Source organism: Rhea pennata, chromosome 5 (genome assembly GCF_028389875.1).
Source record: "Rhea pennata isolate bPtePen1 chromosome 5, bPtePen1.pri, whole genome shotgun sequence".
Classification (NCBI taxonomy): Eukaryota; Metazoa; Chordata; class Aves; order Rheiformes; family Rheidae; genus Rhea; species Rhea pennata.
In genome coordinates, this window is record NC_084667.1 from 13,597,637 (window position 1) to 13,624,431 (window position 26,795).

General features: G+C 42.1%; 1 protein-coding gene across 1 annotated transcript in view; it reads left to right on the forward strand.

Annotated features, from left to right (window-relative positions):
* The first annotated feature begins 4,529 nt into the window (after positions 1 to 4,529).
* The window catches only part of TTC9 (tetratricopeptide repeat domain 9), a 28,989-nt gene continuing 6,723 nt past the window's right edge, over positions 4,530 to 26,795 (forward strand). The window contains exon 1 of the mRNA XM_062577074.1: positions 4,530 to 4,893. Coding sequence (XP_062433058.1) covers positions 4,530 to 4,893 — 364 coding nt within the window. The remainder of the gene's footprint in view (positions 4,894 to 26,795) is intronic.

The window sequence follows — 26,795 nt, forward strand, 5'->3', positions numbered from 1 at the left end:
TGCTGTTTTTTAGGGCAGTCTGAGTAAAGTGCAAGAGCCTTCCTGGGACACTGGGCTGGCTTGACAGATTATAACTACAGCCTGCAGACAGGCTGTCAACAATGGATTTTAAAGACATCAAAAGTGTTTAACAAACTTATCAAAGGTAATCTGTCACAGCATTCCCTTTCTCTCCAGTGCAACTGAGGTGTTCTGCAAATTAGAATACTCATTTTAAATTAAAGTACAAAAAGAAAAGACTAGGAATGATGATAAATAGTTTTGATTTGGCTTGTCCTGGTTCCTTTAGCCTCCATAGCTAAGGCTTGTAATTAGCACTTCAACACCATCTTTACAAAAAAGAAAGAATTCAATATGTTATAAACAGAATTTGGAACACTCGTTTAAATTTTGAACAGCTGTTCTGTTTAACCATCTACCTCTTAATATTCTTTATTGGCAAATATTTTTGTGAAAAAGATGTTGCTCATACATGTCTAAGGAATGCTTGTCACAGAAACACTCTTACTTGCCTGCAAACATTTGTGTTCACCATTCTTTATTGATTCTATGCCATTCCCAGGAAATTGATTGTAACCCTGACTAACCATTCCCAACTAAGCAGTCAGCAAGCATCAAACAGCCTAACAGGATCAACTGATCAATCACATAACCCCTGCACAATATACTCTAAATGAAGTGTGTTATATATGATGAGCACTTGTAAATGAAGAAGCTCTTGTGCTAAAGAAATTATTGACTGCAACAGATGATATGAAGAGATTACAAGAATATGTATCAAGGTGGAGCCTTTTTATTGCATATGATTCTATTTTCCTTTCCTCCCTTCCTTAGACATAACTAAAAATGAGAATCTCCCAAGCAAAGAATTTCAGATACCTCTCTGCTTTTGTTTTCTCAGGTCTTTCAGAAGCTCTGTCTCTTCTTTTCCCTGTACATGGACAAAAGGCTATGGTGCAGAGCTTTACATATGATTCGGAAATAAATAATGGATGATTGACTAAGCTGGTGACAGACTGTAGCAGCAGCAGCTGTGTATGCTGGAAGCTAACTGCAATTTGGGAATGCTCATTCCAGCTGAATGAAGGCACTTAGGAATCTCTTCTCCCATTCACAAGGGCTTTACACCGTTTTCATTACAACCTACTTTCGGCCCTTTTGGAAAGAGGTACAGCTTCTGGTTTGCTTCTGTAACGATTTGTAATGGACTTAATCAAAAAGTTCTCAAAGAATCAACAGTCTCATTAAAGTCAAACACAAAGAAAGCTGGATTGAGGCCTTAGGGCATTCACTATATTCAAAACTGATTTTTATTTATGAATGTACATAAGGTTGAGTCCTAGCTGCCCTTAAAGCTGCAGTTGGTAAAAATCTCCCCCAACAGTGTCTGTGCTACAGTGAATTCACATCCAGCTAGAAAGAACCATTAGTAAAGGGCAGATGCCTTGCCTCCTTAGCTCTCCCCAGTAGTATTTCCAGATTCTTTAGCATTGTCCTGAAATGTGAAGAATCTGTACTGTATCTGCCTGTATATTAATCGCCCAATTGGGCAGAGACAAAATATTACTGTTAGAAGACGATCTGAAGCTCTCACAAATATTTATCCAGCATCTTTCTCAATATTAACAGTTTCACCCAAAAACACATCTTGCCATTGTCAACAGGACCCCACAAACACAAATCTCTTCAGGTAAGCTGCTGTTATGGTTTAGTGAGTCACAGATCTCAAAATCACACTATGAAGCATGTGACCACTGCACAATAATAATTGAGCAATGCAAATATATGCTCTTGGAATGTGCTAAGGAAATCTCAGTGCGGAGGAGGAAAGACAGGCACACCCCGGCATTTTTACTCACTGCACCTAGGGGCATCCAGACAGACAGGCACACCTAGCTAATACAGAATGAGACATATAAGCACGAAAACTCTACGGACAAAACCTCCCCGTTGCACAAAAGACAGGCACAACTAATACTGACCAGTACTACAATCTCATTTCATAGCATACAGATAATGACTATGAACTGCCTTCATTTTATCTGAATGTGTCTCATTTCACAATCCAACTTATATAAATCTACTCTTTTTGATGTTTTCCATTTCCTGGCAGGTTTTCAAACTGGGTATCATTAGAGGTGCTGGCCATCTCCAAGGCTGTATGTGATGTCTAATGGGCCTCAGACAGCTGATGCCTGGATATAGACATCAAGTCATATATAATCTAATGAAACAGAAAACATCTCTCAGGTACAAATCTTGTCTGACATGATATTTTCTCATGTTTTCCCTCAATGACCACATTCTCCTTGAAAAAGAAACAAACAAAAACATTCTCTTTCAAGAATGGGCTATGTGGTGTCTCTCTGACACTGTGCTGTTGCTTAAACATTTTAGTGCAGCCAACAAATTACTTAGCCCTTCTCTAGATGAAAAGAGTTGATGGGCTAAACTAACCTTTGCCAGTTACCCTACACAAATCTAACAAGAGCTTTAAATTCTCTACCAGAGGGATCGAGCTGTCAGCTGACGGGTACTGTTTGACACCAAAATGGAATCTGTTGGTCAACAAATAGCCATCATTCCGGCTATCTATCATCTGTTCTGGGATATACACAGTCATGACGTACCTCTTTGTATTCTCCAGAAATCTGTCAAGAAGAGAGCTTGGACGTTTCTGGAAGAACTAGAAGATGGAAAACTCATTCATGTGCTGAGGCAACACTCAGGACTAAGCCACGATTTAAAATTTCCATTATGGTTCATAATGTGAAGAGCACTGAGTTTGGGTAATACTTTGTGACCATTTGTGATCATATCTGCTCCCACATTGGCAGTGACTGCTACTAGATTTTTCTGTGATAAAAGGTTTGCATAACTTGTTTGTCATTCACTGGTGACCACTTACCAAAGGAAGAAATCTCAGAGGAGATTTCCTTAAGGCTAATGCATAGTAGGGAAGAGAAGGAAAAGAGAGGGCTCAGGCAAGCTCTGAAAGAGGGAAGCAACATCAGCTCCCAATCTCACTTTGCTGCAGCACTGTTCAGGAGACCACTCCATTCCGTGGTTGCTTCTACAACTGCTTAGATCCAGGAAGTAAACTTCCGTGACAATCTCCTTTCCCTTGGCAAAGTCAGAGTTCTAGCATAACAGACACATGGTACTCGTGAATTCTCCTGAATAGGATTCAATACCTGTAAAAAAGAAACCTCTGAAGTTACTTGAACTTAGTTTTTGTACTATGACTAGCAGACAGGTAGAAAATGACCCAGCCAGAAATCTCCTTCCTTAATTTTTAGGTTCCACACATAAATTCCACTCTAGCTTCCATGACTAATTCACACATATAACCCCCACACCAATTTTCTAATTTCTAGATCACACACACTTTGAGCAAGATCTGTGAGTTATGTTATGCTTGGCTTGAGGTACCTGAAAATGCTGCGCATCCATTTTCAGAAAATAAGGATGTGTTCAGTAGGGCACTTAAAAATCAAAGTACCTGAAATGACTTAATAATTTCTGAAACCTTAGCTCTTTCTAATTTCTCTCATGATAGTATTTTCAAAATTATTCATACTGCCAGTGCTTTTATGATGATTGTGATGCTATTTGTTTTTCCTTAAGGCTTCAGTTCCTGGAATCAGGTGATCAGGTACTAGTAGTCCTAGTAGCCGAGTCTAATAGCCTAGACCCAGCAGAATCACATCACCGAGGCATAGAGCCCCAACTTACTACCCCTGCTAACAAGGAATTAGCCAGATTCCAGTTCATGTCAAGCTGTGTTGCACAAGATATGCCCGTTTACCCAGCACTGCACAGAGTATGCAAGCCAAAACGCTTGCATTTTGGGGGGACCGTGAAAAAGCGAAAAGTGGTGTCTGGGCACCGGCGGGACTCAGGATGGGGTGCAAGGCGTGGGACACACGAGGGAGAGGGGAATTCGGGGTGAGGCGGGGATGGGACACGGGAGGTGGGGTGGGCCTGAGACCTAAGGTGCATGGAGGGCAAGGTGCGCGCAGGGAAGGGACGTGGCCCGCGCCAGGGCACGGGAGGCAGAAGGGGAGGGAGGCTGGCGGAGGGGGGCTCCTGCCCGCCCGGCGCGGCCTCGCCGACGGCCGGCAGTGCCCGCTGTGCGCGGCGTCGCCAACGGCCGGCGGTGACCGTTGGCGCGGCCGGCGGTGACCGTTGGCGCGGCCGGCGGTGACCGTTGGCGCGGCCGGCGCAGCCGGGGGGGGGGAGGGGGGAGCGGGTCGTCACGCCGCGGCCTCGCCGCCGCCGCGCTGCGCGGGGCGCTGGAGGGGCGCGGTGCCCGCCGCAGGCGGCTCGGGGCGGAGGCGGGCGCCCCGCGGGTTGCGGAGGGAGGAGGAAGAGGAGGAGGAGGAGGAGGAGGAGCGGCGGCCGCCGGAGGATGGGAGCGAGCGGCGGAGGCGCGGGAGCGCGGCGCGGCGGCAGGGGCGGGAGCGCGGCGCCGGGCGCCGCGGCATCGCCCGCGTAGGGCGGCGCGGGAGCCGGGCGGCGCCGCGGCCATGGAGAGGGCGAGCCCGGCGGCGGGGAAGCTGAACGCCGGTAGCCGCGGGGCGGGCGATGGGCACGGCCCCGCCGGGGGCGCCCAGCCGCGGGCGGCGGCGGGCAGCGCCGAACCGGGCGGCGCGGAGCCGGGCGAGCTCATCGGGCGGGCGCTGGATTTCAAGAGCCAAGGGGCGCAGTGCTACAAGGACAAGAAATTCAGGGAGGCCATCGGCAAGTACCACCGCGCCCTGCTGGAGCTCAAGGCGCTGCTGCTGAGCCAGGAGCCGGGCGGGCAGCGCCCTGCCGCCGCCGCCGGGCTCAGCGAGGAGCAGAGGCAGGCGGTGGAGGCCATCGAGGTCGACTGCTACAACAGCCTGGCAGGTCAGCGGGGCCGCGGCTGCCGGCGGGGGGCGAGGGCGGCGGGGCCCCCCCAGCGTCGCCTTCCCCTCCGCTGAGCGCCGCCGTCCCGCTTTCCGGCCCCTTTCGTTCCATGCCGCGTTTTACCGCATTTCTCTGCTTCATTTTCCTTTCCAGGTTTGGCACAGAAGTGTTTCAGGGGCGCGACACGGTGCCAGGCTCCCTGCGCTAGCGCGGGGGACACCGCGCCCCGCGAGGCCGCAGCCCCGCAGCCCCGCGCCCCCGCAGCCCTTCCCAGGGGCTGCTTGAGCCGCCGCGCGTTAATCCTCTCGCCCTCTCCCCCGGGAGACGAGTAATGAGGTAGTGTGTGTACGGGGGATGCTCGCACCTAACAGGAATTGTAGCATGTGCACTGGCTTGGATTGCGCGTGCAGCGTTTTCCTTCTCAGCCCGAGATGTCCTTCAGTGCCTTCCCCACAGTTCCAGTTGTGGTGCTTGTAATTAGCAGTATTAGAGAGAGATTCCGTCTTATCATAGTTGCTATAAGGAAAGGGAAGGCTTTGGGAGCCATTGCAATAGCTACGAATAGTACTAGATGTAAAAAGATGTAAAAAGATTTTTTTTCTTTTACCTGTAAAAGTGGAAAGCAAATATATTACTGGTTTGTTGCTAGACACCAGCCACCACTGTGGCCATAGACATTTGATCACTACTCTCTTTACTCCCTGCCATCTGTTTTGAACAAGTGCTGTGGGAAGGTGGAGGGTAAAGGTGGGGGTTAAACTGCTTTATAGTCTGATCCTGAAGTCCGAGACTGAACTCCTGTTGACTTCAAGGAGCTTTGCTGAAGCAAGAACTGCAGGATCAGAGGCTATTTTTGTTCATCAAAACCACACAGATTTCCTCTTTCCAAGCTGAAAGCATCTCTAAAACAAAACCTTGTTCTTAGGTATGTACAGAATAGATAGTGTTCATAAACTGAGCAAGGTGCACAAACTGACAAAATTAATAGAGATCTGCTGCCTAGAAGGATGAAGGGTCACTCGTTATCCTTGATATCCTTGAGGGAAAAAGAAATGGCAAAAATCAGGATGCTAGTGTGTCAGCTGTCACGATCACTTGGCTTTTGGCTTTCTAGGCTGATTCGGTTAGCTTTGTTTCCTGTTGTCTAGTATAAAAAAAACAGAGAGGGAGAATAAAGCAAACAAGGTTTAAAACACCAAGCCAGAATCTTCTTTTGTTTTAATCTGTGCAGATCTGTTATTCTCAATGTGGTTATTGGGATGCAATAGAAGGCACAGCTTAAGCTCCTTTTGTCATATTTTCAAATATGCTTCCTTCAAAATACTGTGTAAAAGGCATAGAAGGAAAGGCAGGTGAGATTACACATTGGTATCGTTATCACACAGCTGTAATTTTACCTCTAAAAATTTCTACCTTCAGGTTCATTAAAATCCATTGTATATGTCAAGGCTCATTCAGATTGTCAAGGTTATGCGAAGAGCCTCGTAATGCTATGAACAGTATAGCTTAGAGTATTCCTCCGTTTGAAAAAATGCTCACAGGGTGTATCTCTTCTGGCTATCAGTACTGAGATTCAGATGACATGGTATCTAGAAAGCAATTAAATTGGGAGGGAGGAACTGGGATTTGCTTCTATAGCACCTTTTGCTGAATACACAAATTCCACTTGCTAGAAATGTTTACACTTGTGCTGACAGAGTTGTCCTGCATGATGGTGACTGTCCAGCTTCTGTATTCACTGTTTCTAGTTTGTGCAGGCAATTTTTTCACTACTGATTGTATTTGATTTTGTCAGCAGTAGCAGTCAGACAGTGGGAGAACATGTGCTCCATCTTTAACCTAGATTTGAACAGATTTTACCTAAATTTACCAGTGTGAACACCAAGGAGGTATAATTAACCCTGGAGTTGTAACTGCGCATTTCCTGAGATAACCTCACAGGTCAAGGTATCATTTTGTACAGACAATTGTAACATGTTTCAGTAGAAGTATATTATAAAGATCTTGGAAACGTGTGGTTTCACATTTGTCTTGATGCAGTGTCAGAATGTAAGCAATTAAAAAAAATGTGCTGCTCATTGAAGAGCAGAGCGTGCAGTTAATCTGAAATTGCAGCGTTGCTACTACTAGCCCTGTTCCAACCTTCCCATTCTAGCAGGAGGCTCTGTGAATTAGCATCTGAAGAAGGAAAGAAGGCGTTTTCCCTTCTTTTCATCACAAAAACTGTCATAAGAACAGTCATAAGAACTATCATAATAGTTACTAAACCTTTCTCAAAGACACTTCAGGAGGAAGGCGCGGTGGAACTTTATTTGGTTACAGTGTGTTCCAGCACAAGTCACCAGTTTCTTCACACAGTGAGCTCTAGCAGTGGGCTCAGTGCATACTGTTTGAGTAGAAGTCAGTGTTACTCAACACGGGGAAGAAAGGAGATGTAAGTAGTTCTACTTCTGAACACTGAATGGATGCCTAGAGCTGTTTTTAAAATAAATAAATCTACACAGAGCAGGGAACATAGTGACAGTACATGTTAATTCTGCAGAAAGCAGTTTTTGACTTAGCTGTGATTTGTACCCGGTAGCATTTGCAACTGTCATCTGAATGTCCTTGTTATCGAGTTCTGTTAGCACCTCCACTTACTGTCTAAGCTTAGCATTTAAGAAGCCCACTTTGCTTTTTAACTGCCGTTTTTCAAGTGGCCGCCACACTTCCACCTTTTGGAGATGTTCTGTATCGTAAATACAGATGCACGCACACACACACGCTTCCATATTTAGAGATAGTATACCAGGTAGAGATCATCATGTATAGTTAAATATGTTCTTAGACAAATGAGCAGATAAGAAATGTATACCCAAAGGGGATTTGGAGTAATCTTATGGGTGAAGATTGTGCACATGAACAGTGCAACTGGGGATGATTGATTGTTTTATTTAATCCGACAGTGATTACCTGAGTAAGAACAGGTGGGCAAACACTAAAGTGTTGTCAGTCCATTTGTTGCCTTATAGAATGTAAATTTAGGCACAAACATATCCACAAGTTCTCGTTTAGTTCTGCTTCTTTTGTAGAGCACCTTCAACAAGCAATCCTTGTACTATGAGCTGGAGTACCTACTCATACTTAGTCAAAGTCCCACAATAGTTGGTGTGTTTCCTAAAGTTCCAGCTTTTGGAGCTCTGTGCCACTCCCACAGCGATTTAGTTCATTTCAAAGAATTCTACGTCTGCTGGTTTGTAAATTCTTCTATTTTTTTTATCAGCCTAGGATTTTTCACTGCCTGCCATTACTGGTAGTGCTCACATTTCTTTTACCAAGGTACCAACTGGCTTCAGTTTAAGCTCCAAGATTTTGTCCATAAAGGGACTTACCTTCGCATCTGCAAAGTACAGTGCTGCTGTACTACATAGGCCTGTCAAACCCCCTTCGTTTTACTCTTAGTTTTTTTGATAAATGTCATCAGATGTGAGCACAGCAGTATGGTCTAGGCTTCCAGAAAGTGCTAGGACAGAAAAATTCTACCAACAGCCTAGAGTCCTGTGGAATGGAGGCAGGGCAAACACAGTCATTGCTTTGTGACGCACTGACTGTCTCTGACCTTGAGGAAGGAGGAAGTCACTTGACCTCTTTTTGCCTCTCTCAGCCCAAAAGAAAATAGAAAGCAGGAACCACAATCCAATCCCAAAGGTGCAATCAATTGCGTTTCCACGAGTCAGGTTTTTTTTGTTTTTATTTTTAAGATGACTATATGAAGAATGCATGCAGAAAACCAAACTGGACAAATACCTCTGATGTTTTAGTCTCCTTCCCACTCACACAGCATCTTTTATCCAGAAGAATCTTAAATGCTTTATGAACTGCATGCAGGTAGGGATCACTTACCAACTATAAATGCAACTACCACTCATATTAAATGCAATAATGGTTTTATTCAGCATTACTGCCTAGCAGTTTACAGGATCAAAAAACTATTTCTACTCTGCAGAAAGAAACAAGTCCTACTTGTAAAGCACCAAAACACTAAGGGTAAGCATAGTTTTAAGCTTTTCTTATGACAGAAAGTTACAGTGTGATGAGCAAATGTTTGTAAGCTTGTGTAAGCATGCAGAAATGCTAGAGCTAGTCCTGGCTAGAGAAACCTAGAAAGAGAGCCAGAGAGAATGCTATGGAGTAGGAATGGCAGTAGGTGCTGGGCGGTCTAGATTTTTAAACCTGCCTCTCCATGCTAACACTGTCATCTTGATTACATCCTTTCATTTCTTTGAGCCTCAGTGTACCCATCTGCATTTACCACCTCTTGGGAACGCTAGAAAGTTTTGTTAATTGCCTGAATGTCAAATGTAGTATGCATTTATATACTGATTCAAGTGCATTTAGCTTAGTGTAGGAATCCAAGCAGGAGGGCACACATACCTGCGGAGTATTTCAAAATGTAGCATTAGCAACTGTCCTCAGCTTGAATGATGAGGTTCAGCCTTCTATTCTGGCAGAAATCTTCACTGATACCATTCATGATTATGTAAAAGTCAGTGTCACAAAACATGGCGCTTCCAGTAGCACAGGAACCTCTGAGCACCCTTGGGTTCCAAATCAGCATATAGGTACTGCTCCCTACAGTCAGCAGTTACGCAGACTTTGGTGATTAGTCCCACTGAGACAAGTAGCCTTAACCCAAGTAAAAATATGACTAAACATCAGAAAAACTGATGTAACTCGTCTCCACTAACTGTTTATCAGGAGTCCTCAGAGGGAGTCTCTTCTAAAATCCCATTATACTTATATATAACTTGTATAAACAGTTTACAAGTACAGACTCTACCAGGGCACGTGGTTCGGTGGGCGTTAAAGCAATATTGGATTGTTGCTTGACGTGAGGTTTTTTAATCTGCTACATCAACAAAAAACACCCTCTCTAAGGGTGTCATGCAATGTGAAAGGCAGACAGTCAGCAGCATATAAGAGCAGGATGTGGTCTGCACTGTCACTTATCAAGGTGAGAGTCTCCTGACACTCTTATTTTAGATACATCTACCCAGCTAGAGTCTATGGGAATGTCTGGCTGACAGGCCTGATGCAGACACTGCTCCAGATAGGTGCAATTGCAGGCAATATGACAAGTGACTATGCATAGTATTTTAATGACATTCCCCACACCTGATTAAAGTAAACAGGATTAGAAGTCATTGCCATGAATTGCTCTGTAGAAATACTCTATACTTACCTTTTTCCTTTTATTTTGGAGAACAAAGATCTCCTTATTGAGGCAGGAGTCTTTTGTGCATTAATGGGATGAGATGGAAAAAATTTCAGACTTTGGGAGAGGAAGAGGGAAAATTATGGCAGACTGCCTCCAAACTTGGTTTAAATGGTACATGGCTGATGGCATCTCTCTCGCTGAAGCAGGAGACGCATTTTCCTGTGTATATGCCACTGTACTCCCCAAGCCTTTACAAAACTTAAACTCTAGAGTTCTTCTTTTTAGCAGCTTTTTCTATCCTATATTTAATGGCCTTTGCATGAGGGAGAAGCAGGGATATTGCAAAGATATAAATAGAACCCTTGCCAGAGCACCCTGAAAAGCTGTTGTCTTGGTGAACTGAGATCTGTCCGAGTCTAGCTACAGCTTACCCGCAGATGTCAAAAGTCACAAAGCCCCTTCAAGAACACAGGGCAATGATTAATTTGTTTACCCAAAGATTAATGATTGCTCTCTGCTGTGAGATGCTCATTAATATGTTTTCTGAGAGGTTTTTAGTAGCTCTCCCTCTCAGCTTTACTCTGTCCTCTTCTGAGGTTCTGTCCTGAAGTTTCCTCCAGCAAGAGTCCCACAATGAGTCACAGTCTCTTCCACCTCCCCAGGTCTTCATCAATACTGTGCTGGAGATGGTTCAGTTGCTTTGATAAAACCTAATGTGAAAATCACAGCTGGTTCCCAATCTATTACTAAGAACACCAGTGAGCTCCATGGTTACCTTCTTTTCTGGGAGCTGGGCCACCTCTACATAGTTCAGCAGGTGGAGCATCCTTCTCTTCCTGCTGTTCATTTGAGCTCAGACTCAGAAATACCTAACACAGCTCCAGACCCCTTTTTCCTGCCTTTCTCCTGAAACTGCTTATAAATTCCACAGCACATCCCCGTTCCTCATCAGTGTCCTATAAGCAGTGTGACTGGTGTGCCAAGGATGAAGGGTCATCAGAGGGTGTCACATTAAGATTTTAGGGTGTGAGATCTAATGCACACCTGATGAAGGAAACTGTTGTGAGGAAATGAACAGTAAAAGAAAAGGGTGCTAAATAGAAGGAAAGCTTTAAATGTTACCAACTCCCAGTTTCTTGACACTGTGCCATATGTCAGAAAATAACATACAGAAGAGTATGGAACTGAGGAAAGAAAATGAAGGGAGAAATTTCATAATGAAGTTTGGAGGAAATTTACTGGATACTTGCTTTCTTCTCAGTTCTCATGGATGAGGAACAGTGATGTAGATAAACAGCCATTTATATATCTTGATTTCAGCTTACGCAGGTTACCATACCAATGACTAATACTGAGCGTTAAAAATGCCTTGAAAAAGTCACTATTAACTATCATCATACATAAAGTTTTTACTAATGACTGCTTAGGATTCTGTCTCCTTTTGTTCATTTCTGCATTGCATCTTGGATGGGAAACAGTACATTTAGGACATTGATAGATGAATGCAGGTAAATCTTTTGGAGCCCTGGAGTGTTACTTAATTTTCTTTAACAAAGATTGTCAAATCAGTGCAGTTTCTGGAATCTGCTGATACTGTTGATGAAGGTAGGTTCAGCCAAGGAACACTCAGTTGTGCCTCAGTCTCTGAGGCTGAGGGATGGTAGTAATGCAGTATTACGTTGCCCTCTTATTATACTCTTTCCCAGGCAGCTGTGATTAGCAATCATTGGACACAGAATTGGACTACATAGATGTGTCTCAGTATAGTCATTCTTACTTTAGGACACTGCTGAAGATGGTGCTAAAACAATTCATGGAAGTGAATTAGGCACAGTCACATTTTCTCTCTGCTGTAATCATTGGCAGGAGGGACAGCTGGGAGCAATGATTTTCATCTGTCATAGCTAGACTTGCCAGAGCTCATCTGTCACTATCCAGTAGCTAATGTCATGCTCTACTTCAAAATACGTTCTATTCTCCGCACTCTGAAATTCCTGACATGTCATCACCCTGAGGCTCATAGACTAGATAGCACCATCTGCTTCTCCTTGGCTTTGTCCTACGTATCCAGTTCTCCCATCATGTTTCTCAGCTCTGGAGTCAGGGCTGCGTACGGAATTAGTGCTTGTCCACCTCCACTTCCTCAACAGACATACCTACCAGAACAGCCTTCTTTTAGCAACTCTTTGACATCACGGCACTGCTCCAGTCCATTCCGACTGTCCTCCTCTCACTCATCACAGTCCTTTCCCTTTTGAATTCCTCTGCTGACTCTCCCAGTTACAATGCAGCCATATCAGACTTCTCGACCTCCCAGGCAAAGGCTTTCCCTTACTCTGTTCCGTCAGTGAGAGGCTGACAGAACCCCCTCATTTCCCTTGTTCTCAGGCTCTGCCCCTTGATGTCTCACTGCGCTTGATTCCTTCAAACTGCTTTTACCTGTGGTTTGTGTGTTCAGGTTGGACCATCTCTCCCTGACTCTTCTCAAGACCAATCTCTGCTGTGACACCTACAGAAAATCGGTCAGTTGATGCTGGTTACCAGTTTTTGTACAACAGAAAGAAGGACCTGTCTACAAAATCATGTGAGCAAACAGGTGACCATATCCCATGTCTTCATGCCCTTTGTATGCCATTTATCTTTGTACATTACCAACTCTTATGATCAGAGGTATGAATCTCAACATAACCTTGTCCTGAGTAGTCATGATCACAGCTTTGGGCATTAAGCAGCATGCGCTCAGGTTTAAAACTTTAGGCTGTGCAAATCATCACCTTAGTATGGTTCTGCAACAGTCTTCCAATAGGAGTCAGGGGGAAAAGCAATCTTATGCTATTTGCAGCTCTGGCAGTTTATGGATCTGCATTGCCAGAGAACCCAGAATTGTTTGGCAAGTCCTGTGTCCCAAGCTCCTGACTATATCATAACATCTTAGCCCTATTCGTTCATATTTACCATCAGCAAGGCAGGACCTGCAACTCTGCGTTCCTAGGTGGAGTGCTACTATTAAACAGCCATTCTTACATTGCTACATAAGCCACGCAGAATGTCGGATGCTGATTGTACAGCATTTCTCTTTCCCCAGCACATCCATGTTTGACATGTCAAATCTCTGTCATACTAAAGCAAATACTTTCCTAGTCACTGCTCAATATTCCCTTCCCTTTCTTTCCTCAGCAGGAGCTCTGTCTGTTGCATTTCCTTGCTGCCAGTTTAGGGGTCTGTCATGTAGATTGTTCTGCATCAATGAGAACAGCAACTCCTTTTATATCAGAGTGGCAGGCAGCAAAAACTCTGCTAATCTAGCTGTCTATCTAGCTCCTTGGGAGCCGCTGGAAAAGAGCAGCTAGGTCAGCCAGCAAAGAACCACCAAGCTAGTTTGCCTCAAATTTTGATTCTAAAGGTCCTGTTATGGACTGATTACAACTGTCATTTTTTACCCCTCTGCTGCTATTCTGGCTTGGCCACATCAGAGACATCTAAATGGCTCATTTCCTGCACATACTCAAGTGCAGTAACTACCATTTTGCAAGTCATCTTGTGCTCTAAAGCAAGAAGGTTCAGGCTCCTCTTGGCAGAACTTAATCAGGCAGCACTAGAAAGTCACTACCTATCTGATGCCTCTCTAAGGCTTAGCCTAACATTGACTATGATTTCAGATCAGCTCAGATGGACCCTGTTTATCTTAGTTTTTTTCCCAGCTTGACATAAGTAGCTGTTGACTCCAGGCAGCAGAGCCGTTTACTGCTACCTGAAGCAGATGGAGTAGAATAGAAAACAAGCACGAGCGTAGCTTTGCCCCGCACATTCCCCAGTATAGTATGTGGGAGAGGAAACCTACTCCCAGAAGCAAATTAAAAGCAAAGTGCTTGGAACTTGAAAATTTATGTCAGATTCTTAGTACTTAGTGGACTTTCTTGGGCTGATGTGGCTAACAAACTGCTACACATGCTGGGCTATCCCAACAGTGACCATCTAACTCAAAAATTCATTCTGATTGAAAAAGTGTCTTATAAGATAAATGATGATCTTCCAAGCAACTGCAGAAAAGAAGCTGTGGGGATTCACATTTCTCCTCCCAACTCTTGCATTCAGAGCCAGAGAAGGTAAATAGGTCCAAGTATCTTCCACTCTTTCAGAGTATAAATGGAATGGTTCTAGCCCCTGTCAGACAGGAGCTTTTTGGAGAGCTCATCACATTACCCAGTTAATCTTGAAGAAGCAGAAACATGAGGGAAGGGGTCTGTTCCTGGAAGATCCATTGCTATAAATCAGCACTAGCCGTTGCTTTGCAAAAGCACCTTTTTCTTATGTAACTCTTCAGAAAAAAATCAGAGCCTCTGGCCCATACTTATACCAAAGATTCTCTCATCAGACAGTGGGGTACAAAGTTAAGCCTCAACTTCTTCTTCAGTCACCATGTTTTTTTTAATACTAGCGTAATTCAATCCTAGATTACTATCCTCTTAAATGATTTTCAGTGATTAACAGCTCAAGAAACACTAGTACATGCGTGCTGCAAGGAAATCAGAGGCACAAAACATCCTCACCTATACTGGAAGTATAAAGAAAATGTACTCATTTTCCTTCATACATTTGCTAAGTACTATCATGGAACTCAAACTGAAGCAGCCTAGGAGCTTTCATTAGCAGTTTGGGGGGTGAGGGAGGGAGAGGGGATAAATTAAATTAAAAAAAGAATAGGACATAATTTTTAAAACCCAGAGCTGATTAACTTGGAGCACACTGCCAGAAGGTATCATTGAGTTAAAGAACCTAATAAGGTTAGAAAAGAAGGCTTAGACACATAACTAAGGAGTACATTCACTGCTATATTAGTAGGATAAAAACTGTAAAGCAAATACTTCATTTTTATGCTTGAGAAAGGCTGTTAACTGTTTTAGATTTATGAATAAGTTCTTGGAGGTTTTCATTTCCTTATACAAGGCCATGTCACATAAATGACTCAGTCATCCTATGATTAGCTAGCATATTCACATCCTTTTCCTATTTGGCTTTTTCCAGCTCATGAGCTCAAAAATTCGAGCAGAAATTCCTGTTACTACTCCCAGTGACCATGATCTCACATATTTTATTACTCATTTCCATCCCAAATAATTTACTGTTGTCTGTCAGATTATTTAGTTTTTTCTATATTACATTGTCATCCTCGTCCTTTTTGACATTACATCTCAATTGCATGGCCATTAATAGAGCACTCCTACTTTTGCAATCAAGGGCATAAACAAAAACACTAAACAAGCACAATTCTGAAATTAATTCCAGAGGAATTCTATTAGTAATTTTTATTTACAGATCTTTATTTCTCATGTCAGCAGAAGCCATTTCTGTTTCTTTAGCCACCATTTAATTCTTGTACTATACCTTCATCTTCCCTACTTTAACTGAAAAGACACAGTTGAGATAGGGCGTATTGTCTTATCAGCCTGATTGAGTACAAAGATTCCTGTGTTCCTAGTATCTGACAACAAGCTCCCTGCTTGGGATAGAAACTCTCTTCCATATACCTCAGTTTGGACATACAGTCCTACCTTGTTCTTCAAGTGCCAGCAATGGATTGCAGAGACGTGGTTTATGAAGGGTTTGAGAATGGACCAGCATCTTTACCTGAAGCACTTTGCCACAGCTCCTATCAAGGAGAATACACCTTATAAGATAGAGGACTAATTTATTCTCCTGCACAGTTCAAGCCCAGACTTTATCAAGCAAATACTGCATTGAGTCTCTCTATCTTCAGTTTAGTCATTTTAGCCTGATTTTCAAAGGAAGTGAGTCAAGCAAGTGTGTTTTGTATGGTCTGCCTGTCAGTCTCCTCTTAATAACTTTAAAACCTGATGCCTAACTAGATTTGATGGAGAGATGGGTGTCTCAATGCTAAGTTTATAGAGATGCAAACAGAGTGAGCAAAAAGGCAAGGGCCATCAGAGGCCTAATTACACAAAAAGTGGTTTAAGCTCACCCTGCACAAAATATCAGTGCTCAGCCAGATGATAGCCAGGGTTAGTTGCTCTGACAAACCACTCTTTGTAATTTTATGTAGTGCATTTTTAAAGAAAACATGGTTTTGAGAGCTTTGATTTATACCTCTCTCCAAGTATTTAGAAAAGAGTCAACCCTGGCATCCTCTGCCTCTTTGATTCAGTCAGTTCCTGTTCTCACCATCCCTCCCACAGAAGTCACAGAGATTTCCTTCTGTTTGAAAATATAGTTAAAATAAAAGTGTGCTGGGCTGTGTTGGATATGGATAAAAGGCATGAATGGGTTACTTTAATGCAATAAGTGTTCCTCCTCATTTGATCTCTCTGTCTTGCTAGTAAGACACTTTTCAACTTGGGAGAGATCAAGAAAAAACAAAAGCATTTCAGTCACTCTCAGTTAGACATGGCACGAATGCCCAAGGAGGTGGCCTCTGAGACAGCCACTCCCCATTCCTTCACCGACTCTGTAATTGTCAGCTGTTTCACATGTACTGGGCAGTGAACTGTGAGCCACCACAGGGCACTGCACAGAGATACTAGGCAGCCACATCATCGTGCCCTGTTTATAGTATGGGATAAAGTGATAGCTTTCATTCTGAATTGAACACACTGTGGTAAGCCAGGCTTGAGGTAATTGTAGCATACACAATTGTCGGTGACTTCACTTGAGAGCCTTCAAGCTGTTGCAACTGCATTTCACATTGCTGCTATCAGTTGTTTGCTCAGTGAACCACTATGAGTAAAGGAGGTTTCTCACCTCGATGAAGAAGGCAGCCTGAGTCCCCATCATTTCCTCCAAAGCATCTTCCTATATACACAAATCTTCTCCTTGTCTCAGCTGGGCCCAATAGGTCCTTAATTGCACTGCATAGCACTTCCAGTACTTTTCACTGGTAACAATCATTAAAAAATGTGATAGCACGTGTTGGAGTTAGACTTTGTTGAACTGCAAGCACTTACCAGATGGTTGTCACCATTTGATGTTGCTGATCTCTGATAAAATTCTATGTACTTTTCCCTTGTGAAAAATGACTCAAGAGACCAGATTTCACCAGTGGGTTTCATTAGCAGCAAAAGGCTGGAAGAAGAAAGGGTATCATGTGAAGTAGATGCAGTAATGTAAGAGGAAAACAATAGGAGGTGAAAAGCTTGACAGAGGCAAATAGCAAGGAAAAGGCAGTGAGATAAATAACAAACAGCACAGTAGATCTGAAGGCCAAACATACCTGAGGCCATATTAAAGGCAAAATACTCATCTAAGCTGGACTAGGTGAGTATTGATTTTAAAAGCTAAAGATAGGTCAAAATTACTAGATAAAGTCAGAGAGGAGGAAGACTCCAGGGGATTTAGCATGCCAGATCAACAATAAGAACCAACTTTACTCCCATCTATTCTAATGTGGCAGCAGGAGGTCCTAGTGTTTACAGAGATTGTAGAGTCAACATGATCTAGTGGTTAAAAGCTGACTTACATTCTTGCTCTGCCAGTGAATTGCTTGGGCTTTGCTACCACCTCTCCTGGTTGGAAAAATCAAAGGCATGGAAATCAGGAGATGCAATCTGAAGATGATCTCCAGCTCTTTATATTGGTGGAGTAAAGATTTGCTGGTACATAGCTGGAGGTAGATTTTGGCTTCAGAAAGCACTCTTATTTGCTTGATATCCATGTTTAAACTAGTCCTTTAATTCTATCCTAGCTGTAAATTTTCAGTAAGCTTTTGTTTTGAGTTTGAAGGACCCATAACCACAGGAACTGGTAGACCAAAATACACTTTCAAAACCAGGCAGATGAACAGAAGCTATGAGGGTCAGATGGAAACTGCTGAAATTATTTGCATCCCAAAGCTTTGCCCCTTTGAAGGAAAATTAAGTATTGTATCTCAAGCTTTGATAGAGAAAAGAAACGTAAGTTATCACAAACTTGTCTAAAAGCGTCTTAAGAATCATTTAGAAATAATGAACACTTCTGAAGAATTGTCCTGTTGAGAAGTTAGGAAAGTCTGAGATACAGGAATGTGAACACACAGAGGCAGAGAGCATTCATGCCTGCTTTTACTCAGGTCATTACATATTTAAATGTCAAATTTTGTTTCTTCAGAATGACATTCTCCAATAAGATTTCTTGATAGGAATTGACAATAAATGGTCAGCTATCAGGAAGAACCAAGAACCATTCATATTGAGTGTTACAGCACCATCAGTAATGGAACCGTAGAGCTGAACAGGAATTCAAGAGTCATTTATCCCTACCCATGCATGGTGCAAGGATACAGATAATATATACCCCAGGCAATGTTTGTTTAAGCTTCTCTTAAAGAATTCCAAAGTTAGGCGCCTCCACAACTTTTCCATGTAGTCTGTTCTAATGCTTCACTTTCTTCACTGTTAGAAAGTTCTTCATAAAAAGAATATTCCGAAACAGAGTTTTTGTTTTTACATACATGAACACTGTAAACATGTTTTCCCTTTCTGGGAGCTTATATGTTGTGTTCTGTAAACCACTTGTCGTTACCAAAGTCCTCCTGTGGATACTCTTCACGTTTTCTTTCAGGGTTGGCATCCAAACTCAGACATGTTGCTCTCACGCTTTGCAAGCTATGCTTCTTTTCATACATGCTAGTATGCATTTGTTTTCTTCATAATGGTATAAACATGTTTACTTCAGCTGGTGATCTAGTTCACTCCCCAGATCCTTTTCTGCAGAACTGCTCTCTAACCAGTTGTTCCCCCTCTACTTACACAGTGGGATTTTCCCTGTCTAATTACAGTACCTTTTACTTGCACCTATTGCATTACATCCTGTTCTTTTCAGGATACTACTCCAATTTGTGAGGGTCCTTTAAAACGCTAATCCTGTCTTCCAGCATACTTCTAGCTCTTCACATCTTGGTGTTACTGCAAATTGAAGAGGCAGTCTGTATTCTGCCATTTAGGTCTTTATTGAAAATACTGAATACCATGGGGTCTAGGACTGATCAGTGCAGAATCCTACTTAATATTATCTTCCACTTTCATAGCAAAATTAAGCCTATTCATTTAGACAGTTCTCCTAAAATTTGCTTAAGAAAATGTCAGTCGAATTTGTCATTTGACTAGTGTCAAGATATGTAACATCTACTGTTTCTCCTCTGTCTTCAAGACTGATCACGTTATCACAGATTGAAATTAAACAGATGTGCTCTAACAGCTCACATTAGCTGTTACTTATCTCATTTTTATCAGCCCTGTGCATTCCAAGGCAGTAGAAAGGATGGCAGCAGGGCAGAGTCCTAGGGTGGGTTGCCAGCCTCAAAAAGCCTGTGCATAGACTTACCAACTCCTTTGAGAACTGCTAGATGTGATTTTCCAGTCTTCTTCCTTACCTTAGATTTTTGCTTGGCCTTGCCTCTTAACCTGCTTGATGGCTGAAGTATCAGTGTACTTCATTCACTGCTAAAGTCTCTCTCCTGGGAAAGCTAATTGGTGCTATGAAGTCGGAGTCTGTCTTCTGAAGGAGATACAAAGGACTTGGGAGCAGCCAGAAAGTGAAGAAGTCAGTGCTATGTACCAGATGTAAAACATGTTTCTGGAGGCAGAACAGGGAGGAACAGTTAGAATCTGTCTACAAACAGAGAGGCAGGCTGAGAAGAGGTGGACAGTGGCTTGGAAGAGGTGACACTCTCCGGGATCTCCAAACATTTGTGAATTCACACCTCATTTAGCATTAATCTCTCCCTACAGAGCGAGACAGTCTGTCATACAGTCTGGATTTTAATATTCTACATATTTCCCTGTATGCAGAACATACGGGCATATTTAGACCTCTTTGGAACATGGAGAGGAGTAAATGAGAGTGCCACTGGCTGAGAAGTTGTACTGTCAGTACACTTCAGTGTTCCCTTTTGATCTCATTAAGATAGTGCAGGAACTAGGAGTCAGCTGATCAGATTATTGCCAGACATTATCAAGCTGTCTATAATTAGCTTCTTGTTGGTGAGAAGCCAGGAAATCCTCTTTGTTTGCAAGCTTGGACCATAGAGAAAGAAAGGAAATATTTCATGGGAGAGATTGTTTGGAAACTGCAGATCCTAATTAGTGTCTCAGCCCTGTGGTGAAACTGTATGTGGTATTTCTCTGAAAAAGGATGCTTCTAAACATCCCATTTTGAGCAATGCTGGGTTATTTTCTTGAAAAGCCCAGCACACATGGTGCTTAGTGCAGATATGGATTCTTCACAACCTCTGTTCTGTTACCTTGGTATCAGTTTCTTATATTACCTTACCTTACCCAGCTCCTTTCAGTGACAATCAGGATTGAAAATTTAACACAGGTGAAAATGTAGGTTTAAAATTGGGCTGTGCCATCTGCAGGTAACCTATGCAGTCTGTACACTCAAGACCAATAACCTCAACTTCAGGAGAGACTGGATCCAATTTCATTTAGTTACATATAACATTACAAGAGTCCAGATCTTTTTATGCTGTACATTAAAACTGTAGTAGTTCAAGTCCAAGGTGACTTTTAGTCTAAGATAATCCTTTACATTTTCAGCATCATCTAATGAAACACATTTTAACCTATTTAAGAAATTAATTGTAATTTAAATTATTAACACACAGCTGAAATTTTCAGTGTCATATAGTGATGATACCCCCTTAAATTCCTCCAGTGGACACCCTAAGCTCCATATGCCTGTTATAAAACACCAGTTACACAGACTGCAGTGTACTGAGATTAATGATGCATCCATCAGTGGCATGGTTAGGAGATTGCCATCTATTCCAAAAGAAACATTTTTTTCTGGAATATTTTTATTGATGATTTTGTTATATCCCAATATTTTTTCTTCCCAAACATTTAAATCAGAATAAACCTTACCACTATCATGTTTTTTCTTCTCTGAGGAAGAGCATCACCATGAAGAATGACAACTCTTCTGAAATAACAGAAGTAGTATGAGACACTCCTAGTCTGCCCTATCATTTTGAGTCTTAAAGAAATGCCAGAACAAAGCCTGCTCAATGATACATAAAGGTCTTAATCATATGTCTGAATAAAACCCTGAAGCAGTTATATCAAAGCATCAATCATGTGTTTTCCAAAATAGAACTAGAGCAAGAATGTGCTCCATCTTCCTGCAATTTAAACAGATTTTAGGTGAGGTGATGGTTTCTATACTTAGGGTGAGATTGTATCAGAAGGCAAAGTATTTTGCAGGGTTAAATCATGGTTATTTCTGGGAAAGACATTGTCAGTTTGTGAAATATACATCGCATTCATAGTGGATAGAGTACCTAGCACTTTTCTAAAGAGTAATAATCCACACATACACAGTTAACTTCCAGTGGTAGAACCAAAAGTAAATACAGTGAAAAGGACTATGCATTTCAGATTTGGACAGCTACTTCTCTCTGCCTGGAAACTAAACAAATGAATATATGCCTTTTTTTTTTTTTTTTTTTTTTTTTTTTTTTTTTTTAATCACTGGATGTTGTGGAACCATTACTGATACCTTTTTGGAAGGCAAATCTAATGTACCCTGGATTTTCATTATTTCATTAGCTAAGAGAAGGAAAAAAAAGGTCATTTGGATTCAGACTCTTTTGCATATGTACATGTGAGCTGCCCAACCACATGACTATTAGTTCCTGCATAGGATGCCTGTTGTAGTCTCCAGGGGAAAATTGCAAAGGCTAGCTTTAGGGCATTGGAGATTAGTATCTCTTGGTCAGTGTAACCAACACAGAAAAAAACACAGAGCAGGAATGTGATTTAGGTTAAATCATCTGCTAGAAGAGCTGTTGTGAATGCTCCTCTTTGTCCTCAGGCTAATTGCACTGTCTGCTGTGTCCTTAGCAACTTGTCCCAAACTCTTAACTTCAGCCCGTGGCCAACCCCTGTCCCCTCAATAGACCTCCTACCCACTCATACGCCACTTCCCCACCCTAGCAGTTCTCTGTCTCTGTCCCCACAAAGCTCTCTGTCCCAGTCTTCTTGCCTTGCAAGTGTCAGTCTTCCTATCTTTCTGTCAAAGATAGGCAACCCAGGTCATTATGGTTTCCAGTTTCTGCTCTTCTTTTTCTCTTGTGACTAGTGGAGCAGTAAGAGATGTTTCTTGCTCTCTGTTTACATTTCCCAACATAAACTGAATTGTGCCCAGAGTGGACAGAATATTATATGGAATATATGGAGTATATGGATCTGAGTACCTATTTATAAGACACCTCTACTGAGTACTAGATGCAGACTGGTTTTCTTTTTGGAAAATTATCAGTTGGCCAGCTATGGATTACCCTGGGAATGACAGAAGGCATCTCCTTGACACAAATGATATCTGCCAGGTTTCAGTTTGCAGAGCCAAATGATGACAAGTCACAAGACAAATCCAAAGAGACAGTCACCAGAGATCTTTAACAAGTAAAAGATACGATGTATTTCCTTAGCTGCTTTTCAAAAATACCTGAAAATTTTGGACTGACATCTCTTCCAAAAACACATCAAAGGCAGACATTGCATGTGGAAGATTTTAGTCCAAATACTTAGAAGTCTAACAAAGCTATAAGCAGCTGAAGTCTCTCCCGCAGAGGAAAGGCCAAGGCAATCTTAAGCATGGGCAGCACCCCCGTCTTGCCTGGGTGACAGTGAACTGCAAACATAACTGGAGTTTGTGAAATATGAACCTACAATGTAAGATATTGCTGTAAGGCAAGGGCATTTACACCTCACAGAAAAGCAGTAAATGTAATTCTTGTGATGACTAACACAATACGCTGAACACAAGGCACACACTACAGGGCAGGGATGTGCTAATGTTGTTTGCAAAAGAATTTGGCTCACTCTGTTAAATGTCCTGTAGTGTGGATAGGTCTTGAACCTCACTTACAGTGGGAATTTAGCTACTGGTAAGTATAAACTGGGTCTGGAGGTTTGTTCTGGCATGCAGATTTACCCTCTGGTGAAAATGTAGAAAAAGCTTTTGATATTTTTGTTCAGAAACTCCATGTTAGAACCCATACATCCTGATACCAGACTTAGTTCTTTGCTCAGCCAAAATCAGAACCCAAAAGTTCATGCCAAAGTGAGCTATTTGCATAACTGGAGAGGTTTCTCTGGTAAGATAATAACCAACAGCATTTTCAGTGAAACTTCTTGAATAGTCAGAGAAGAGCTATAAAAGTGAAGAAAGCTGAAAAATATGAGGGTTTTCAGTAAGAGACTCCAGACACTTTCTTAAACAGACTATTATACAGTGATTTGATCAGAGTCTCACAGTTCTAATGCAAGGAGCTTTTCAGGATAGCAGACAAAGGTGTAAAAAGAACAAGTGGCTGGTAGTTGAAGCTAAACAAAGAAATGAAATAGAAATACAGTGCCACTTCTTAAACAATGAGGGTAATTAACCTTTGGTTAAAAAAAGAAAAATGCTGTTTTGTATCGTTTCTCACTGGCACCTGTCTAGCCTAGATGTCTTCTTAAAAGATAATTTGGAATTCAAATAAAATTAATTCAGAGTGCAATAAAATAGAATACAAATCCTAAACTGTAGTGATTTTTCTCAAAACTTCCCACCATTGCTAACCACAGCTACTAGCAAGAGTTAAAAGGTATACATGTATTTTGACTCTACAGGTACTTTAACCTTTGTTTTGCCTAACCTGGTGCTGTACAGGACCACACGAATTAGCTCTGGCAGTACCATTAGCTTCAGGTACCAGGCCTGTACAGCATCTCTCAAACTTGCAAGTGGTGGAGCTGGCTAGCATAGATTCAGTCCAGGAACTAAGAGTTTAAGACTCTTCTTATGAGGCAAAACAACCAAATTTCTTTTTTCCTTGCTTTGACATCAAAATTCAATTGGGAAGTGAGAGGAGCAGAGACCCTTAATTGGGGATAAGAGAAATAACTGTCTTTTCCCCATCCCCATAGTACAACTCACCCAATGATTTCAAAACTGCTTATTTTACAGCAAATAGAGACTCCCATCACATCGTGACATGTACAATTTTAAATATTAGCAAGGTCTTATTGCTCAAGCTCATACAATAAATTTGTAGCAGACTGAGAACAATACCCAAGTAAAATGGACTAACCATCACACACTGGGGAGAAAAAGGATACCCTAAATTTGGAGCTGGCAAAGTATAGCCACCAGATACTATATTACAACCATGACAAGACCTATAGGAAATGGATGACCATAGTTCTGCATCTGCAAGTAAAGGGCATCCTTCTAATCCCAGAGAGCTATTAGGTATGGTACTGCATGGGATCAAACCCATTCAATTTCAAAAAAACAGAAGCAGCAGCCCTATAAGCCTCTCTTAATTTCGTTTCTTTGAGTAAAGCCTTTTTCCTCAGAAGGATTCACTAGGGACCTATTACGAACAGAGAAGCAGGGTGATGAAGTGTTTGATGTGGTAAACAAACACTCCCAGCCAGAGGTGTATGCGTCTGTTTAGGAAAACAACACGTCTTCAAAACAATTCTTCTCTTACAGAGATAGGAAGTAGAGGATTCCAGGCCTCTTCCGTTTTTGACTGCTGAATTACTAACAGCTTTAGTATTTTTGTTAAATCACAGTCCATTAAGATTATTTCACTCCACCAAGAACCGAGAGCACGCACCTCTAAATATTTCTAAGGGAGATGCTCCCTTCAGTTTCATTTAGAACCGTCACTTCAAACACTGGCTCTCCAAATGGCAAATTCTTTCAACATAACTGTTTCCTGCACATCCGTCTGCTCATTCTGTTAAGATAAAAAAGTGTTTATCCTACTAGCCATGTGGTACTGACTCCTCTCTGCCACGTGCATTAGTTACTAGGGATGCTTGTTAGTGGAATCTTTGCTGTGAATGTGAGTCGCAGAAAGAGCTCCTGCATATTCAGGAGCCCAGGTTCGTTTATGGAATTAGCAGGATCCGCAGGACTTCTTTATCTGAAACCGATTTGTGAAGCAAGTTCAATATGAAATGATAGAGTTAATATACATGAATATGAATAATCTAACTGCCTGTCATTTTCACAGTCATTTCTGTGACTGTAACTGGAAACACCAAGTAGTAAATAAACAGACTGAAATCCCCCTCTAATTGCTCTGAAACGTAGTTTCATAGAACGTGAAAGGCTGGATCAGATTGGCAGTGTGTAGAAAGCTACTGCCACTGCTGTACATGCTGCTGGTCAGTGGATAAACAAAGGAATCCAATTTCCAGGGCTATAAAGCCAGCAATAAATTTGAAGATCCTTTTTTTTTTTTTTTAATAGCTTTGAAAAATGAAGAAAAACAAGGCACAATCATTTCTAGCTCCATTAGAAATGAAGTGAGAAAAATCAATGTTTGATGAATAGAAAGGGACAAATTTGAGGTAAGAAAATGCTACTGAGCTTGTAGAATTGTGTGTGTTTTCCGACAGGCAATCAAATAGCTAGCAGCCAGGCACTTTTGAAAAACCTATGCATTTAATGGCAGGTGCTTTTAAAGTAGATTGAAAGTCCATAATTAAAACAAATGGGACAAAGATCTTTTTAGCAGCTAGGTTGCTTTTCAACCAAATATACCAGCAGCAAGGCTAATTCTGCAGTCCTTGCTCATCACATCTATCTCATCAGTTCCTTAGTGGGTAATAGCCTGTTGATGATTCTTTCCATTTAGCTATTTAAGCTTTAAATAAGTACTTGAGTTAGGAATGTATTCTGTGGTAACTGATCATAGAATCTTGGACTAACTTAGTTTGGAAGGGATCTCTGGAGGTCAAGACTAGCCTTTTGCTCATGAAATGTAAAGGGAGGTACAGAGAAGCTACATGGCTTACTTTAGGGGTACAGGGGAAGGGATCAAGAACTGCATTGAAATCTTGACCCAGCATATCTTCTCAGCTGCAGGCTGCAGTTACTATGCAAAAAATAAAGTATGGCTGTTCATTAGTGACATCTGAACTGTATCAACTTGGATTGCCAGGAGCAGCAAATTTACTTGCCAGAGATGCACTGAGTAACACCACTTGCCATGGGAGATTTCTCTCCATGGCCTGGCACTTAAAACTGCCACCTTCTGAGCTGATCCTTGCAGCATGCTGATGCCCCCCCCCCAGCCTCTCCCATATCGTTTAATTCCCAAATTTGTCTTGGGTTGCAGCACCAGAAAGGCATGTTGACAACGTAGCTTTCTTCGTTTCTCCAAAATCGTGACTGCAATGCATCCTATTCTTCCTAGTGTTCCCCAAGATCCTTCTTCATGCCCAACAAGCATAAAGAAGTTTCTCCTAGCAGAGTAAGCACCACAGTAAGCCATGGAGGTACTTCCAGCATGCTCGTTTATGAAGTCCAGGGATTTCTGTCTCCTGTTTAAACTCACTACCAGCAAGGGTGTTGCTAGTTCTTAGTGAAGACAAAGCTGCAAAGCCTGTCTCAGGGAACTCCCCTTTCCCCCTATGTCACTCCTAGTTGTGGAAAACTCACTGGAGATTTGTGTTAGCTCCTTGACATTTATGCAAGAATTCCCCTTCGGAACATAGAATCCTCAACATGCTATTTTTTCACAGTTGTTTACTTTTTTCTTTATGAAGTCAGCTGAACTGACCTCTTGTGATGAACTTTTATTGAAATATTTGCAAAAAACACACAGCCTAGCACATTCCTTTTTGCTGTGCTGTAGCTCCAGGTGCCTGTTTGCTAGCAGCACATTGCAGCAGAGCAGAGTCCTTTGTTACTTCCTTTAGCAAAGCTT